This window comes from Pithys albifrons, chromosome 21, assembly GCF_047495875.1.
Source record: "Pithys albifrons albifrons isolate INPA30051 chromosome 21, PitAlb_v1, whole genome shotgun sequence".
Taxonomy (NCBI): domain Eukaryota; kingdom Metazoa; phylum Chordata; class Aves; order Passeriformes; family Thamnophilidae; genus Pithys; species Pithys albifrons.
Genome location: NC_092478.1, coordinates 4,938,995 through 4,957,012, shown reverse-complemented (window position 1 = coordinate 4,957,012; position 18,018 = coordinate 4,938,995). Strand labels below are relative to the sequence as shown.

The 18,018-nt window shown below is 47.4% G+C and overlaps 1 protein-coding gene across 2 annotated transcripts in view; it reads right to left on the bottom strand.

Moving 5' to 3' along the window:
• Positions 1 to 18,018, bottom strand: part of LOC139681538 (sphingosine-1-phosphate transporter SPNS2-like) — a 118,238-nt gene that overhangs the window by 31,281 nt on the left and 68,939 nt on the right. For both annotated transcript variants that reach the window (XR_011699533.1, XM_071574983.1), the window contains exons 4-9: positions 12,769 to 12,920; positions 11,134 to 11,200; positions 8,175 to 8,317; positions 6,600 to 6,752; positions 4,816 to 5,005; positions 1,180 to 1,245 (exon numbers count right to left, since the gene is read on the bottom strand). Coding sequence is in view for 1 of the 2 variants with exons in the window: in XM_071574983.1 (XP_071431084.1) it covers positions 1,180 to 1,245; positions 4,816 to 5,005; positions 6,600 to 6,752; positions 8,175 to 8,317; positions 11,134 to 11,200; positions 12,769 to 12,920 (771 nt within the window). In the remaining variant the exon portion in view is untranslated. The remainder of the gene's footprint in view (positions 1 to 1,179; positions 1,246 to 4,815; positions 5,006 to 6,599; positions 6,753 to 8,174; positions 8,318 to 11,133; positions 11,201 to 12,768; positions 12,921 to 18,018) is intronic.

Genomic DNA, 18,018 nt, shown 5'->3' with positions numbered 1-18,018 from the left:
AAAATGCAGGATGACTGGTAAGGCTCTCCAAGGCTGCCACAGTCCCAGACAGTTCCTGTCTCTGCTCACTCACACCTGAGAGAGGTGGAATCCACCCACCCCAGTCCCAAAGCGTTCCCAGCACCAACGAGTTAAAGATGGAAAGTTATCACTGATGGCAACTGCAGAGCTGCCCCAAAATACAAACAAACCTTGAACCTCAACATAAACAGAACTAAAGCAGAGGCCTGAAGTCCTTTGCTGAATCAATACATCAACACCGTTATCTTTCCATCTCCAGTGCTGAGCCCGATTGTTTCCTCCTTGATGTTTGCATAACCAACAAACACAAGTCAAGGGAGGTTTCTGTTGATGCCAGACTGATTATATTTTTAGTTCTGACAACAAGCTGACTACAGACCTGGGGCAAGTCCTGTAGTGGTTCTGTGCCTCAGTGCCTTTTCTTTTTCATACAATAAGCAACACCACCTTCACAACAGGGTTTCGACATATGTTGTGTGTGATGGGCTTTGTACAGCTCTGATGAAGCCTCTGCAAAACACACGAGGCTCTTGAACAAATCTCCAGACCATTTCATGTGAAAATGGGGCTGCTGAGGTCAACTTGCTTATGTGAAAGACTTAAAAAGCTCTGTGGTAGAGAAAGAATGGAAAATGAAGCACGTGAGGTGAAAAGTCCGTGACAGTTTCCTCTTGGACAAGGTGGACACAGTCCAAAAATTCTTTCTACTTTCTTTTCCTCCTGCTCTCCCAGAGGTGGTTTCTATTGTGATGGTGTTGAATGGAAGGTAGATGGGCTGCCTTTGTGGTCGGAGGAGGGAGGGAGGGAAGGATTTCCTACTGCAGAACAAAGCTGAGTTACTGACAACAAAAGCCATGAATGTGCTGACTGTTTGGAAATTCTGCCTGAATTCTGTGCATGTGGGGCTTTGCACAAATACTTAAAATGTGGGGAAATTAATTCAGGAATGTTGTCTTGTCTGGACACCTTCTCTCCCTGATGCTCAGAACAAAGGACAAGAAGAATCTTCTCTCTCTCTATATATATATATCAGTAATAAAAACCAGAATAGGCTGAAGTAGGGGCTAGGATTTAGAAGAAATTGTGAATTTCAGGTTCTTCCTGCAAGCTCATGAACTGCTCTGAACACCAAAAGATGCTGTTCCAAAGTGCACTCACCATTAGAATGTCTGCTGTGATAGCCCAGTTTGAAAACAGAAGAGTTTCTCCGATAAAAATGCAAATCTGTTGTAACAAAACACACAAAAAGGAGAAGGTTTATTCACTTGACATTCAAAGGAAAAATAACCTGTTGCAAACTTGCCTTTGTTGCTAATTTGTCTCTTAGCTACACAATACACTCCTTGTTTCTGTTGTGGTTTATCCTGAATGTCAGCAAACCACGGACTTGTATCAGAGCTCTGCTGGGTTGATCTGCAACTTTGTTGGTGTAAATGAAGGTGATGAACTACAGAGCAGCTAAAAAAAAAGGCTGACACGTTTGGTTATAGCAGAATATGAGAAAGCAGCAGGAAGAGAGAGCCCTGGGCTTCCATACCAACAATCACAGAATCACTGAGGTTGGAAAAACACCTTTAAGATCATAAAGTCCAATTTTCATCATTCTGTTCCAAAAAGTCCGTTAGAACAGGCAAGAAGGCCACAACTCCCCCAGACACAGAGATTTGCATCACTAGGAACCAAATTAAGTGTTACACTCTGCAGCAAACCAAGTGAGGTTCTGCACCCACTGTGTGGGGGAACCTTCCCCCTGATGGCATAACTTGGGAAGTGTCTATGGACAGTCAGGACAGGAATTCATTATGGGCTTGGCAGCATCAGTGCCTTGTGGTGAAATACAACCCTTGGCTCTCTGGAGATGGTCAACAGGAGACATTCAAAGCCAAGGAACTGCAGGAGTGGCAGCTCTGGCACGACATGACCACTGCTGCTGTCTGTCCCACAAAGCAGCTGAGGTTCCCCAAACCCCTCAGACCATCGTGTCACTGCCAGGAAGAATTTGCTTTATTTAGCAAGTCTGACCTGCAGAAGCTTCCTCTATTTGTTTCTAAAACTGTCTTTACTTCCCACACATTTTCCCCTCCCCATCCCCTCTTTCTGTGGCTGTTTCTGCTTCCTCCGTGATGGGTCCAAGCTGGTCAGTGCAGCCCAGCTGGTCACCTGGTGTCCACTTCCATTTCCAAATCCTGGTTTCCACTTTCCCACTGCCCATTGGAGCTTGGCTCTCACTGGAGCTGCCAAGCTCAGAATACAGACCCACTGAACCAAGCTGACAGGACTTGAAGCCACATGTCCCACAGCCCAGGTGGGCTCTCAGACCTGCTCTGACACCTCTCCTGCCACGGCTTTGCTGCTGCTGAGGTTCTGTGGCTGAAGAGACTAAACTGAGCTTGGGGAAGATGCAATCACTCTTCCAAATGCGGCATCCACAAGCCCTGCCTGCTCACACACACAGCAAACAGGCACCTGCTTGCCTTGAGGTGATGTGAACTGCACACATGCAGGAACTGTGACAGGCAGCAGGAATTCAGCATAAATAAATCACTGAAATGCTCCCAGCTTCAGAGCACACCAGTTCTCAGTGGCTGAATGAGTATTTCACTCATTCCATGAAACGTGCTTAACATGTGGCTACTGCTAAAAGGAGAAGAGGAACAAGAGGAAGATCAAAAAGTAGGACAAAAGATACTGACATTAAAAAATGTCTGTCCTTCAGCTGCTAATGGGGATTTAGAGAAATGAGTTCATGCCCTGCAAAGGGCATATGAGGATATGTGATGTTACTGCTGGAGACAGACTCTGGGGATGCTGACTGCAAACAGGGCAGCTCCAGAACACATCAATAGCTCCTGAAATGCTCAGGGCTTTGACTCCTCACACACTTTTTGAAGCCTCACTTTACACTGAGATTTCAGCTCTACAGAAACATCCTCTTCTGACTCCAGCTGTGTAATATCTCCCCATCTCCATTTGGTATCCAGTTGCTCATCTGTGCTGAGCTGACAAGAACTCATGGCCCCCTCAAGCCTTTCTGTTGAAGTGAGTTAGCAGATTATGATTCCCAAAAATGATAAATAAAGTAAGTTTCAGAGTGGTCACATCAGCAGCAATGACAGCAAGGTCTAAGCAGGTCACAAACTCCTTCCATGGTATCTGCCAACATCTTCACTCTTTGCATTTCTCTCTGAACTGGTTGGTAAGACCCCCTCATGAGCTGTTGAATCTGGAGTGATTTGAGCTGCAACTCAGTGCTGGGCAACACTGAGGCCTCAGAAACAGGCAGGTCACCAACACCACGTCAACAGAAAGTCCCTGGAGCTCAGACTGAGAGGCTGTAAAAGCTCCATGGCAAGGTTTTACTCTGGGATTTGCTGCTTCTGCAAGATCATAAAATGTCTTTGAGGAATAGAAATAGATGCTGAAATTGAGGAACTTGGAACAGTGTCATGAGGCAGGAGAACCAAAGCATCTCTCCCCAGTCATTTGGAGATTTAAACAAGTGTAAAATCTGCAGTTGAAATGTCTGAGCAGTGCAAATGATGATGCCACACAGATAATGGGTCTCCAGAGGCAGGTTTGAAACCCAAGGTTTCAAAGAGTACATATTCCACAAAGAGTGGAACTCACAGATGTGCAAATCGGTGCTTTAAGGAGCTGGATTACAACACAAATCCACACACTGTAAGGAAAACTGAGTAGGAACTGGCTGGACTACACAGACAAGGAAGACAGTGAAAGAGAAATACAGGTGTCTGGGCAGCAAAGTGACACAGAAAGCTGGTTTATTCCACCTTGCCAGCCACTTCTACCACTTCCAATAATTGACTGGATTAGCATGGAAAGACTGGATGGAAAAACAGGCATCTGTCTACCAGTTCCAGGCAGGAGTGGCTGTGACAGGAGTGGAACAGCAGCTGTCCCAGCAAGCAAAACCACCTGTGAGAGGAAGCAGGGGAGAAACAGTGTGTCCAGGGGAGGGAGAGAGCAGGCAGCATGGAAGGGCCAGGGGGATCATGCTGATGGGTGTGCAGGTCATTTCCCAAAAGAATCAACCCTACAAATCTGAGGGCTCTGCAGGTTCTGGCTGGAATGCTGAACACTCCATTGCAGCTGATGCCACACTGGTTGACATTGGAGACTCCCCACTAACTAAGGCAGAGAGGGGATGGTGATCTGGTGGCCACCACACTTCAGTGAGAGCTCATTGTCTCATGGGGACCCATCTGACTGCTGCAAAGTGAGAATTCTGTTTGTCAGGATCTCTTTGCCATCTTTGTGTATAATTTGATTACAAGTGCTCAGGAAGGGGCCATATTTTAATGTGCATTTGTGCTGTGTGTTCCTGGGCTGTGGTAATACAGCTCACAACAAATTGAAATCACCCAGTAATTAATATTGGTTTGCTGCAATCAACCTGGTTATGAAAATGAATGATACCTAAAGGCATCCAAAAGCAGGCCCACAGACAAATTATACTCTAATTATAACCTGGCACCATTGCAGCTACAACACCCTCCTTGCAAGGGAAGTGGTGGATTTTCCTGCACCAAAACTTTAGGCAAGAGCCATAAAGGTGTGGATGGAGGTCCAGATAGAGCAGCCCAAGGCAGAGACCGTGGGTTTCCATGGCTGCTGGATGGCAGGCAGGGAGCAGGGATGAGCAGCAGGATATCAGACACCCCCAGACAGCGCCAAAGCAGCACATCCACAAGGGCAGGAGCACAACACCACCTCGGGCTCCCTGCAGGGGACACTGCACACAGGAGTTTGGCATATGGGGAGGATTATACTCACATAGGCTCCCACGATGCTGCTCTTGGCAGCCACGAAGATGAGGCAGATGAAGATGGCAGAGCCCAGCATGCCCACGGCACACACCAGAGGGTCAGCGCGCTGCGTCTTCAGGCGGCACCACTTGGTCGCTCCTGCCCCTGTGATGACCCCCAGGAAGCCAGTGAAGCACGTGATGGCCCCAAAGATCAGGCTGGGAAAGTAAAAAACCCACAAATAAGAAACAGGAGTGGGGATTTTTGGAGGTTTTTCCCAAAATGGGCAATGCTCTTTGGACACACTCCTAGGATAAACTGTCAGCATAGATTGTTAGAAACCTGCACACTGGCTTTGCAAATTTAGAACAGGTTTAAAGTTTTAAAAGATTGAAATAGATTCAAAAAGTAAAAGTTCCAAAGAGCTGCCCTGCTGAGTGCTGGTGGTTTCAGCCCTCTTCCCCTGCAATTAAGGAAAACAAAGCACAAGGATCTCAGCCTTGCAGACAGGCACTGACCCCTGGGCAAAGGGCTCACACTGCTGCTTTAGGAGGGACTGAGCTTCCTGCAGAGTGCCTTGTGCAGCTAATTATGCATGCACAAGACTAATTAATAACCTGCACATTGATCATGCAATGGGACATCATGGACAGAACAGGCAGCAGGAAGCTTAAAGGAAAGCAAACCTAGTAAGAGTCTTAAATACCACGATTTTCAACATACTTTGACTTTATAACTCCTTTCAGACCACTTCAAAGAACCTGTTGGGTTACACATTTGAAATGTGTTCCTTTCAATTTAAAGAGCCAGGAGCTGTCAGGGCTCTGTCCTGCATGTGCAGGACTTGCATTACAGAGTCTTTGGCAATGACATTTGAGTAGCTCCCGGGCAGCTCCAAATCGAGGTGTCATCAAGGAGGGGAAAGCTCTTTGTAAACAGCAGATGGGCAGGCTGGGGCTGAGTTTTCTGCTCACTGGATTTTTGCAGAACAGCCTGTGCCTGCCTGCTGGACAGTCTGGTTGATGGGACTCCAAACCACTAAGTAGTTTACTTGGGATGGGATTATGTCAGCTACAGCAAGAAGGTTTTTCCTAATATTATTTTCCCTCACAAGCTAAAAAGTGAAAGAGCTGACAAAAGGCAGTTATTCATATCTTTCATTTACCTGGAGAAATGCTTTTATAGCATTTTCTGTTTAGTGCCATCCTGCTAAAGCTCAAAATGAAGAATTACTTTTCATGGCTCATGTGCTGCAAGTGATATTGTTGCATAACCAGGACTGAAAACCCAAACCACTGTGTAACATCAAGCACTCCAGCCCAAAGTGTCCCAGATCTGTGACATTCTTCAGCAAAACTCAGCAATTTACAGAGCAATGGAACAGCAAAGTCCTGCCTCACCCAGGAACAAAAGCCCTTGGGGGGAGTCCCTGCAGCTTTAGGGGAACCATTCCAGCCTTGGAATTGCAGCCACCACTGGGGTCACCCAACCTGCAGCTTATTCTGCTGTTCCCACAGAGGGGTCTTCAGGAGCCAAATTCTCAGCTCTCCAAACATCCTCCAAGGTAAAGACAAAAGTCTCTTTCCCACTCTGCATCCCCAGCCTGGGAACTCCGACAGGGCTGAGGTCATTGCTTCTGCCTTGGTCTGACTTCACGCAATGAAGAGGAGAAATAAACCCCAGTTTACAAGCACAGCATTTCCTCTCATTGTTGCAAGGGCCCAGAGGAAATGACAGACATTCTGGGGACTTGCCTGTTTCCTCTGGTAAATAAGTCCCCACCCCCTGTCCTCCCCTCAGCCTGACTCTCACCTATCTTTGGTGCCACAGGGCTGGGAGCTGCAGGTCTCTGCTGTCTTCTGCACCACCTGTGCCCTGTGGAGGTACAGAGGGATCCACATGCCCAGAGCCCCCGTGGCAAAGGACACAGCTGAGGTGGCCAGGGACGAGAACACGTAGCTGCGGCTGCAGAGGCAAAACCCAGACAGGGATTGGTGGGAGAAGGGAAAAGCAGGAGCCCCACACAGGAGCCAGAGCTTCACAGAACAGTTCCCCCCCTGCCTGCCCCCTCCCTCTGCCAAGGGCAGGGATAACACAAGGTACAGAGCAATGGAGAAGCAGCAGCATGGAATATTCATGGGTGGTGCTCCAGTGATACCAGTGTACTGAACTCCTCAGAGCTGCTTCACAGAGGCTGCTCTTCATGGGGCCATTCCAGGAGACAAACAGCACTTAGTCCCTAAGACTACCAGGCACTCAGCAATAGGACAAGGGGGCACGGGCTCAAGCTCTGCCAGGGGAAATTGAAGTTGGAGAGCAGAAAAAAATTCTTTGCAGAGAGAGTGCTCAGGCATTGGAATGGGTTGCCCAGAGAGGGGGTGGATTCCCCATCCCTGGAGGTTTTGAACCTGAGCTTGGCCGTGGCACTGAGTGCCATGATCTGGTAAAGGGACTGGAGCTGGACCAAGGGTTGGACTTGATGATCTCAGAGGTCTTTTCCAACCCAATCCATTCTGTGATTCTATGTGAGAATTACAGAGCTTTCACTCTAATGTCACCTGTCTGCCTGGATTCCCAGTTTCATTCCTTCCTCCCCATCCATGCCCCCACATGATTACTACTTGCATGAACTCCCAAGAGAAGGAACACAGAAATACTGATAAATTATCCCTCATAGCTTTTCATAGTCCTTTGACACTGGATGACAATACCAGGAGGGCATTCCAGCCAGCAGCTCTAAAAATGAAGGACACCACAACTTCCCACCAGAATTCCAAAGTAACACTGAATTCCCAAGTGCAAGTGTTTGCACAATCCCAGCCCAGCTTTCTGGCAGGAGGCACAGCTGCCCTGGTGGGCATGAGCCCTTTTATGCTCATATACAAGCACCCAAACACATTCAGTGCTCCTGCATCCAGTCACACGTGGTTGTGTAAACACACATTTAATTAAACTTGACATGGAATGCAAGTTTTTTGTGTATTTTCTCCTCTTAATTTTTTCCAGGCATTTAACTCTCTTTTTCCCCTCAGTAAAGTAGCTCTTTTGAGGAAGAGAAAGCATCCAAGTGTCTGAACAACAGTGGCACAACAACTAATACAGGAACACAGCAATTTCTACGCTTCAAAAGCCTTGATTTGTGTGAAGCATGAGCCAAACAAAGCAGACTCTTTCTTAGATGTCAATCTTGGAAAGGTTAGAGCCAAAGTTGGAATCCATCATCATCCCTGCAGTCAGTTCCTCATGTAACTGTGATTTTCTTTCCCAAGTCCACAGACTAAACTTCCTGCATGTTGCCACTCTGCAGTCCCTCCGTGCTAAACCCAGGCCACTGGATGTTCCAGGGCAGCAGTAGAGGCAAAGCATGTTTCCTACCAGTGCTCTTACTTTCTGAGCAGAGCCTTCATGTCCCTCAGCCACGAGGTCCGAGCCTTCAGCTGCCCCCCCAGTTGTTCAGCATTCCCTCTTTTAGCAGCAGGCACAAACACCAGGATGAGTGTCCCTATTATCATTCCAAAGAGAGGGGATACCTGCAAGAAAGGGGCAGGGAATTAGCACTGGAGTCAGGAGGCTTTGCTTTCACTACTCAGTAAGCAGCAGAGTACATTAGTTTGATTTCAGGGACTTTTCCAGTCAGAGCATCACAGGCATCAGCTCCTTTCCTTCCTCCCTGGCATTCCCTGGGCTCTTATCTCCCCCTGGAAACAGGCAGCTTGGAGAACACCCTGATTAAAGCAGTCCATTGTGTGAATAAGTGCCAAGGTTCATCAAAATATTGGTTCTTCAGTGAGGTTTAACTCTTTGGAAACCTGCTGGGCTGAGGGACCAAATACTTTCTGGGTGAGTGCAGAAGCCTTTCCAAGGAGAAGGATTTCTGGATGTAGGGAGCATGCTGGCTTTGGAAACCTTGGCATGCCTCCCTCCTCCAGCCAACCCACAATGGCTTCCCAATTCCAGGCATCTTCCTCAGATTCCCTCAGGGCACAGCAGACCCAGAAACACTGAAAATTCAGGCTGGAAGACAGGAAAATGACACATTCAAGGGTTAGGCTTCCCAGGATCCCATCCTTTCTCCCAAGCACTGGACAAAAATCCAAAGACTCCACAGTGCCTTGCAAACTACAAACACTATTCTTGTTTTGACACTGAAATTCCATTATTGTCAGAATGGAAAATAGCTCTGTTAGGAAAATAGGAACAGGGATTTTCACTGAACTAGCATCCCATTTAGACATGCTATATAAAACTATGCTTCTGTTATTAACCTGAGAACAGTCTTTATACATGGAAGAGCAACGTTCCATGTCCAAAGAAGACAAAACAAATTCTGCTAGGAAAGGGAAGACAAAATTATTTCACAACTGGAAAGTCAGGAAAATCCCTCATCCAGGAATAAATGAAGCCTGATACAATATCCTTATGACAGCTGAACACAAGACAGCCCTGGTAAAAAAAAAAATAGAATTGCTGGTATTTTCTAGGGCCAGATAATTTCAAGTCTCCTTGATTTTTCTCTAAAGGCTTAAGCCCCAAACAGGACAATATCCCTGGACACTCAGTAATGTTCCCACAGAGGCTCAGAGGTGACCTTAGCACTGTCTGGAACTCCCTGAAGGGAAGTTCTGGCCAGGTGGGGGTTGGTCTCTTCTCCCAGGCACTCAGCAATAGGACAAGGGGGCACGATGGGCTCAAGCTCTGCCAGGGGAAATTGAAGTTGGAGAGCAGAAAAAACTTCTTTGCAGAGAGAGTGCTCAGGCAGTGGAATGGGCTGCCCAGAGAGGGGGTGGATTCCCCATCCCTGGAGGTTTTTCAACTGAGATTGGCCGTGGCACTGAGTGCCATGATCTGGTGAAGGGACTGGAGTTGGACCAAGGGTTGGACTTGCTGATCTCAGAGGTCTTTTCCAACCCAATCCATTCTATGACTCTGTGATTCCATGGAACACCCACATCACTGCTGGATCCAAAGCTGCCACTTGCCCAGGTGCCCTTCTGTCTCCTTCAGCCCTCTGGAGTACAGGTGATTCCTGACCTCTCCTGGATTTGGAGCCCATGGGAGATCACAGAGAGAAGTATGACCTTGAGGAATCACTCATATCTTGCAAGAGGGCAGTGACTGCCACAGGGGTGAGAACTGCCCCACACTGAAGTCTGGAAGCTTCCATGGTGCTGTGTGACCACAAAAACTGAGCAGTGCTGTCCAAAGCAACCTCCAAAGGCATGTGCAGCTCAGCAGATTCCCAAGGACTCTGTCACCAGGGAATCATGGACCAGTGTGTGATTTATAGTGGAAATCAAGGCTCTGTAAGGGCACAGTCCTGCAGACAGCCTGGGTTTCTCAGGATAACTATGGAGACATCATCTGAAGAGAAAAATTCTAGTGAGGATCTCTGCACAAACTTGGGTTTTACAGACAGGTTTGGGTTTCACAAGAGTGGTCCAGTGGACCAACCTCCTTAAAGCCCACTGAGCAGCAGGAGGGGCTTTGGGGAACTCACTCCTTGTGCTGGCCTCTGCTCAAGAGTCACTTTTACCCTTCAGTATTTGTGCTGCTGAAGGATGGAGCATCCTCCTGGTGTGAAGCTGCAAAGTGCCCTCCACCCTCCCCTCGCTCACGGTGATGCTCTGCCTCTGCTCACCCTGTGTCACAGAGGGCACGTTTTCCTGAGATGGGAACCCATGGATTTCATCACCTGCTCTTACAAATGGTGTTGGCCTGAGCTCCAGGAGATCCATGAAGTGCCAGAGCCAGGGAATGCCCTCACAGGTGCTCGTGCCACTCACACCAGCAAAGGTCAGGGAGCAGCTCTGCTGGGCCACTTCCTCTCGGCTCTTTCAAGACATCTTTGTGTGCAGGATCTGTTTGTGAGGGTGTGATTGGAGTGGATTATCTTTTCAGCACATTTATCAGGGTCCCAAGAGGTTAAAATAGAAGGAAACCGACTGTCTCAGGGCAGAAAAACAAGCGGAAACTGAAACAAAGTGTTTTTTCCTCAAAGCAGGAAGCCATTCTCGGAGTTTCTTGACAGCAGGGACTGAAAGACTGTGGAGTTGATTTAAGGCCAATGCCTCATCTTCCCATCCCCATCAAGAGGTTGATTGATTACAAAGGGATTGGAAAAGTCCTGCTCTCAGGCAGGGAACACACCAAGCACCACGAGCCACACTGACATCCCTTTCCCCTTTGCCCACAGAGTGCACCTGCTGTGCCCTTCACATCCACAGGTGGCATTTCCAACCCTTTGCCTTTCAGATATAACAACAGGTTGAGCAAGTGTGTGGTGGGACTGTCCCTAGCACAGACCCCCCACCCAGCTGTCCCTGGGGTGTGAGGATGGGGGACTTACCCTCAGTGCCCAGTGCCAGTCCCCAGCAACCTGCTTCACACTGGAGCCAATGATGTACCCCAGGCCACTGCAAGAAATGCCAAGAGGAGAGCGGGTCAGAGCCTGAGCAGAGCCACAGGCACAGCTGTTCTCAGACAAAGACAAAGACAGGCTCAATCAATCTTGGGCTGTCTTCTCCTGCAGGAAGAAACATGGGGGTTGAAGCACATGACGGCTACACTGTGACTCTTCCCAGCACTGCTGATCTAAGAATGCTCAAATCTGATGGAAATGTGGAAGTTTATAGCTGAGCTTTCAATCTACAGAGGATGGAAACGAAGCCCCCAAAAGAATGTATTGGCCAATTTAATTTCACCATCAGGTCTTTCTGTGCACTAATATGAATATTAAATAATTTTATGTTCAAGCTCTCAGTTAAAAGTGCCCTTCAAGGTCAAACCAGATTCCATCATTTAATGTTTTTCTTCTCACTTAATGGTACTTGGTTCTAATTACCCAGGAAGAGACCACTTTCCATAATCTTGTAAGGAAAACCAAGAAGAATAGTCAGGACATTCTGGTGGGAGAACATCAGAACTTCAGCTGTGAAATCACATCTGAAGATTGAGGAGCAACTGGACCTTCAGCCCAAAGACAAAAGGTGGCTCCCAAGAGACCATAAAGTCCCCTGAGTTCCACCCCCTGCCATGGGCAGGGCACCTCCCACTGTCCCAGGTTGCTCCAAGCCCTGTCCAACCTGGTCTTGGACTTCCAGGGATGTGGCAGCCACAGCTTCTCTGCCCAACCTGTGCCAGGGCCTACCCACCCTCACAGGGAAGGATTTCCTCCTAATACCTGAGCTGAACCTCCCCTCTTTCAGTTTACAGCATTGCCCTCTCACTCCATGCCCTGGTAATCCATGTCACTGTTGGATATGGAGATATTCAGTACCAGACAGGCTCAACAGGATGAATATTTGTAATTTCTTGCTAGTCACAGTCTACTGAATTCTCTGTGTGAATATTTGGAACCCTTGGTCCTCTTAGCAAAACATTTTTTTTGCCAGTTGAGGACTTCTCTCTCTCCTTTTCCTCAAGAGCAGAGGGATGTTTGTGAGTTTTGTCTCAGGGGTGTGTGCTCTAACTTGTAAAATGCACCACCAGAAGCTTCAATTCCCTGCTGGAAATGAACCCCTGATGCCCCTTTTGCACAGGATGTTGTCCCACTCTGGGAACTGGAATGCAAACTATGCAAACCCTCCCTGCCTAAAACCTCACAATAGAGGGTCAGCCATTATTTTTCAAAAATAAAAATAATGACAGATTCCCTCCTGTCCCAACAATCAGATACTGTGGTGGGCTGATAAGGAAACTCCACTGAAAGAAATAGTCAGCTAAAATATTTTGATTCCATTTCCATCCCATTGCTGCAAAAAAGAAAAAAATTCCTTCCCACCAATTCCCAAAAGTCACACATGAACCAGTAACAGGGCCAGAAAAAGAACCTAATTCCTGCTACTAATTAGTCACTGCTCACAATATTTTCCTGTCTAAACCATTCCAAGGAGAAGAACTATCATCATTGGCAACTTCAGATCTGTGTGAGTTTATTTAAGGGAAAGGCCCAAAGCAGACCCAAGACTTTGGTGTGACTTACCTGCCCAGGGGAATTGCAAAGTAGAAGACAGAGAGCATGAGGGTCCTGCTGTTCCTGGTGAACAGGTCCCCGATGATGGTGGGGGCGATGGTGGAGTAACTGGCCTCGCCAATGCCAACCAGACCCCGGGACAGCACCAGGAGCCAGAAGTACTGAGGGCAGAAATCAAAGCATTACCAGCCATGCCCTTGAATTCAGGATGGAGCACAGCAAAATGTGAGAAAACAAGAAACACAACCCCCCATGACTGGAAATGATCCTCTTGTATGGGTTTCTTTTTTAAAACCTCAGACTCGTTTCATTTGTCTCTTGCTGGGAGAAAAGGGACTATAATTTTTGTCAAGATTTATAGGCATGAAAGTAATAATAAAATGTTTAGTCAGTGACACTCAACAACATATTCCACGAGAGGCAGAAGACCCTCAGTTTGTTCCCAGGATGCAGCTCAGTGTTGCTAAACCCAAGTGTGGAAGGTCTGGGGAGGCAGATCCTGCTCGGAAATGCAGAAACAGCATCACCTGCTGAGCCCAACCCACCCTCCCCAGCCTGCCAAGGACAAGTTCTGACTCTGAAATCCCAAAGCTGTGAAATAGTTGAACCTGCAGCCCTGCAAACTGAGTTTTCTCCTTCATTACAAGCCATGGAATAAGGGAATTTTCAAAGGTGCCAACCCTACAGAACGAGGATATCCTTCCCACTCAGCACAACTCAGCCTAAAATGGACCAAAAGGAATTGTTCATCTAACAGGGGTTTGTTTTATTTTTCCATGGCCCATTTCTCTATTTCAGCAGCACTTTTGTGAACTGCAAAGACCTGATTTTCAACCTGACCCTGCCCTGCACCTGCACTTTTCTGGGTGCTTTGATGCCCAAATACCTGATACATGAGCACAAGCAAGTTCTCAGCCATCCAAGCAGCTTGAGTTTCACCCAGGAGTAATTGTGGGGGCAGAAATCAAACTGCCAATGCACAAAGGTGTAAGTACAGGGCAATGTATTTCTACAAATGTAACCTCCACAAATCCTCAATTCTCTGCTGTTATTCTGCAGATCATCTGTGAGAAGAACAGCAGGGATTTAATCTGAGAGAGGGCAGGGTTACATTGGATATTAGGAAGAAATCCTTCCCTGTGAGGGTGGGCAGGCCCTGGCACAGGTTGGGCAGAGCAGCTGGGGCTGCCCCAGCCCTGGAAGTGTCCAAGGCCATGTTGGACAGGGCTTGGAGTGACCTGGGATAGTGGGAGATGTCCCTGCCCCTGGCAGGGGATTGGAATATGTTAAGTCTTCATGGTCCCTTCCAAACCAAACCACTCCATGATTCTGTGCTTATGATACATCCTTAAACATCAAAGTGCTTTCAGAATAAGGAGCAATTACTGATTCTCCTTAAGATGGGAGAAGGCTGAGTGAAGGGAAGTGTCTGCCTTTGTGCCCTCCAGTCCAGCCAGGGTGCATCTGTCCTGCCCAACCACGGGCAGTGCCCTGCAGACACCAAGCCACGTGCCTTGGCCAGAAATACATCCACCAGCAGACAAAAATCTGCCCCTGACGTGTGTCTTCCTCACTGTAGTCCCCTGGCTGAAAAGAATTTCTGAGCATTCTTGTAGCCACACAAAAGAAATACCTGTGTGCACTCTGCACTTCCTCATATTTTGGTGTGACTTGGGCACCAATACCCACTTTCTGAGGGCACACCAGCTCCTTGTTTGCTGGCAGGGTGGGTGCAGAGCTGCTCACACAGCTCCTGAAGCTGCACACTCAGAACACACGTGGGTGGAATAGAAAGGGCAATGCTGTGACTCAGGAGGTTTAATTGATGCCAGTTAGCCAAGGCTCACCCACCCCAGTGCTGGCAGTGGTTGGTGCACAGGTAACCAGAGCTCTGGGGATGAGCAACAGTGTTTATCCTGTGCTGAAAGGCTTAGTCATGCAGAATTCCACGCAGGGAACTGGAGGCTGACTGTGGTTTCTGAGGAGGGTCACACAGTCACCTGCCAGGCCTGGCATGAGCAGGGACAGTGCCATTCACACAGTGCCAGGTCTGTAAAGGCACTGCATGTTCCTCAGATTTGAAATGCTTCCAGAAAAATGACACCATTATGTGCTCACAGGCCAGTATCACTCCCAGTGAGTGCACTGGACAGGAATTTCCTCCAAACAAGGTTGGTGGCAGGTTCCTCTTACACTCCTTGAGGAAGCAGGAAAACTACACAGCATTCCTTTGTGGTAAAGAGTGACTTGGTTTCATCAGTACTGTGGAATCAGATGCCCGAGACAGTGAAATCATCTGCAACAAGTCACTCATTCACTCTTCTCTCCAAGTTCCTCCTCAGCTCCTCCCTCCTGGCTTAGGTCATGCTCTCACACCCCAAACACCTGCTGAATATTTAAACTATGCTCTCTGAAGCAGCAATATCCACATTTAAGCAATGAGATTCTGCCACCATTTGGGAATAAAAGCAGCCTTAAAAAGCATAACACATGTAATAAAGACCCCAATGGTGTTGCCCTTCTGAGCTCAGACCCTCAGGACTATGGCACAAGCAGCCACTTAGGTGGGACAACCAGGCAGCACAGACAAAACCCTAAAACAATATAGGGAATTCTTCTGCCTGGTTTTGGAGCTCTAGATTGAGGGTTAGAGAGCTAATACCTCTTCTTATCCAGTTCTTCAGGATCTTTGGTTACCAATCACCCTGTGGGAACCTATACAATAAAATTAAGCAGCAATTTGTTACAGTAAACTGGGACCTCCCATCTCCCACCTCTAATCAGTCACTCAACACTTATGTTTTAGTTGTCTCTGAAGAGGGACAGCTCAGCAGCTCCCTCAGACAAAAGTCCTTTCCAGGGGGAGCTTTGTCCTTTTGTTTTTCATGTAGGAACAAAAAAAAATTCAAACTACAAACCAGCCCCAAAATTCTTACAGTGCTGCTCATTTGGACCACAGGAATACCACAAACCACTCAGGACTTGGCCCTCAACCCACATGCAATGCACAGAACTGCTGTTTTCTGTGTGCCTTTATATACAGATACATCCATAGGAACATCCCTCTCCCTCTCCAGGGATGTGCACATGGCAACCAGCACAAACAAAGGGCAGAGTCAGGTATTGCACAGGCAGAGGAAGCTCCTTTCTCCTCCACAGCTGCTGCAGGACAACCCCACCATTTCCTCTTCCAGCTCTGCCTGACTCCAAGGTTCCCAGCAGTTTGGTGACACAAAAAGGGCTGACACCAGCCCAATTCTCTCTGCAGGGTCTGGGCTTAAAAGCAGCACAGGCAGCTCAGGCTTTTACTGAATTTCACTGTTCCCCAAGCAGAAATTGATATATATTGAAGAAACCTGTTCCTGCCTATATGACTTGAGAACTCTGCTGTCATTTGTTCATCAGTGCAAACAGGTCTCTGGCAGGAAAATTGGAAGTGCCTGAGTCAGCTTTCAGGCCCTGAGCTAATTCCTTCCCTGCAGGTTAAGCAACCTCAACACTTCTGAAAACCAAAGTGGGTGAAACTCAAGGTTTTTTGAGACAAAGAGCAATCACAGCAAACTACTTATGTCTTTAATTTTGGTCAGCAATGTCAGAGATGTCTGCACCTCTGTGAGAGCTCCCAGTGTGTCCTAGTTTGGAGAGATGCACTGGGTTTTTGGGAATGAGGGTCTGGCATCAATGCCCCTCCTGCTGCCTAGATGGCTCTGAGGGACCTGGAGGGGGACACCTGGAGAGGGACAATTCAGGAGAGGGGACAATTCAGAAGAGGGGACAATTCAGAAGAGGGGACAAGTCGGGAGAGGGGACAATTCAGGAGAGGGGACAAGTCAGAAGAGGGGACAAGTCAGGAGAGGGGACAATTCAGGAGAGGGACAATTCAGGAGAGGGGACGATTCAGGAGAGGGGACGATTCAGGAGAGGGACAATTCAGGAGAGGGGACAATTCAGGAGAGGGGACAATTCAGGAGAGGGACAATTCAGGAGAGGGGACAATTCAGGAGAGGGGACAATTCAGGAGAGGGACAATTCAGGATGCAGAGGTGCTCCCAGTCCCTCTCTCCAGCTTGTATGTGCCACAAAAGGGCTGGTGAGACACCAGACAGGGAAGATTCCAATATACACCAACACACAGAGAGAGGGTGGTGCAGAGTCCCAGAACTCCACAGCCTTCCTGGGAATTTCCCTCTAAGGAATGACATCACCTGAAACCAGTGCAGGGAGAAAGCATTCCCACTTATTATGAATGTGAGGTACAAAAGGTCAGCAGACCTGCTTGTCTTCCTATCTCCTAAATATAAGGAAGGAAAATTACCCTCCAGCCATAAAGCTGAAGAATTTACTACTTTGTGATTTGAAGAGTAACAACCCAAACAAAAAAAGGAACCCAATTTCCCCAAATAGAGATGAGTTTTGGAAGGGATACAAATCCTTATGCTCCAGGGAATGGGCTGATCAAGAATAGAAATACTCTACTAACTTAGATCTAAATTTCTTATCAGCAAACTGTAGGGAAGAGCAGGCTCAGATGGACCTGGGCCCATCACTGGCACCACACACTGGAAGATGAGGCTTTGACACTCCTTCCAGAATTTACATCTGAAAAAACCTTTCAAGACTGGAGTTACATATTTATAATACAGAATCACAGACTCATTTAGTTTGGAAGAAAATCTCTGAGAACACCAAATCCAAGATAGCTCGGATATTTTCTCTAGAATGTATGATGTGGTTTATATTTCATACTGACTTTACTCTCAGTCTCACACACACACAAATGTTTGGTGGCCTGGGACACATGACTGGCTTTAATCATGTTTGGTGAAACCTTCTAATTACACATTTATCCTGGTTGTATAGACCACTGAGTAATACATGTTTTAATAGGTCTAATTAGTGCTTGAAGTTCCTTCTTTTTTAATTAGTTAACAAAAGGAGTTAAGTCCCAGTTCTTTAAAAGATTAGCTGCCAGTGATAAACCCATAATCTGCCAAATATGTGTACAACTGAACCACCAGATTTACTGTCTAAAGAATCATATGATCCTTAAGCTTTGGTTATTAAGTATTTGCATTTGAATGTGGAATGGCTTGTGAGGGTCTCCAAGGAAGCTGAACAGATGCTGCTTTCAGCTGAGGGACACATGGACTGCTGAGATCCCACAGGCAGAGCCAGCCCAGCAAAATTCCTGGTGTGGGCACATGCTGAGAACTGGGGCTGCTGATCCAAAGGAAGGATCTTTCATAGCACCTGAATCCT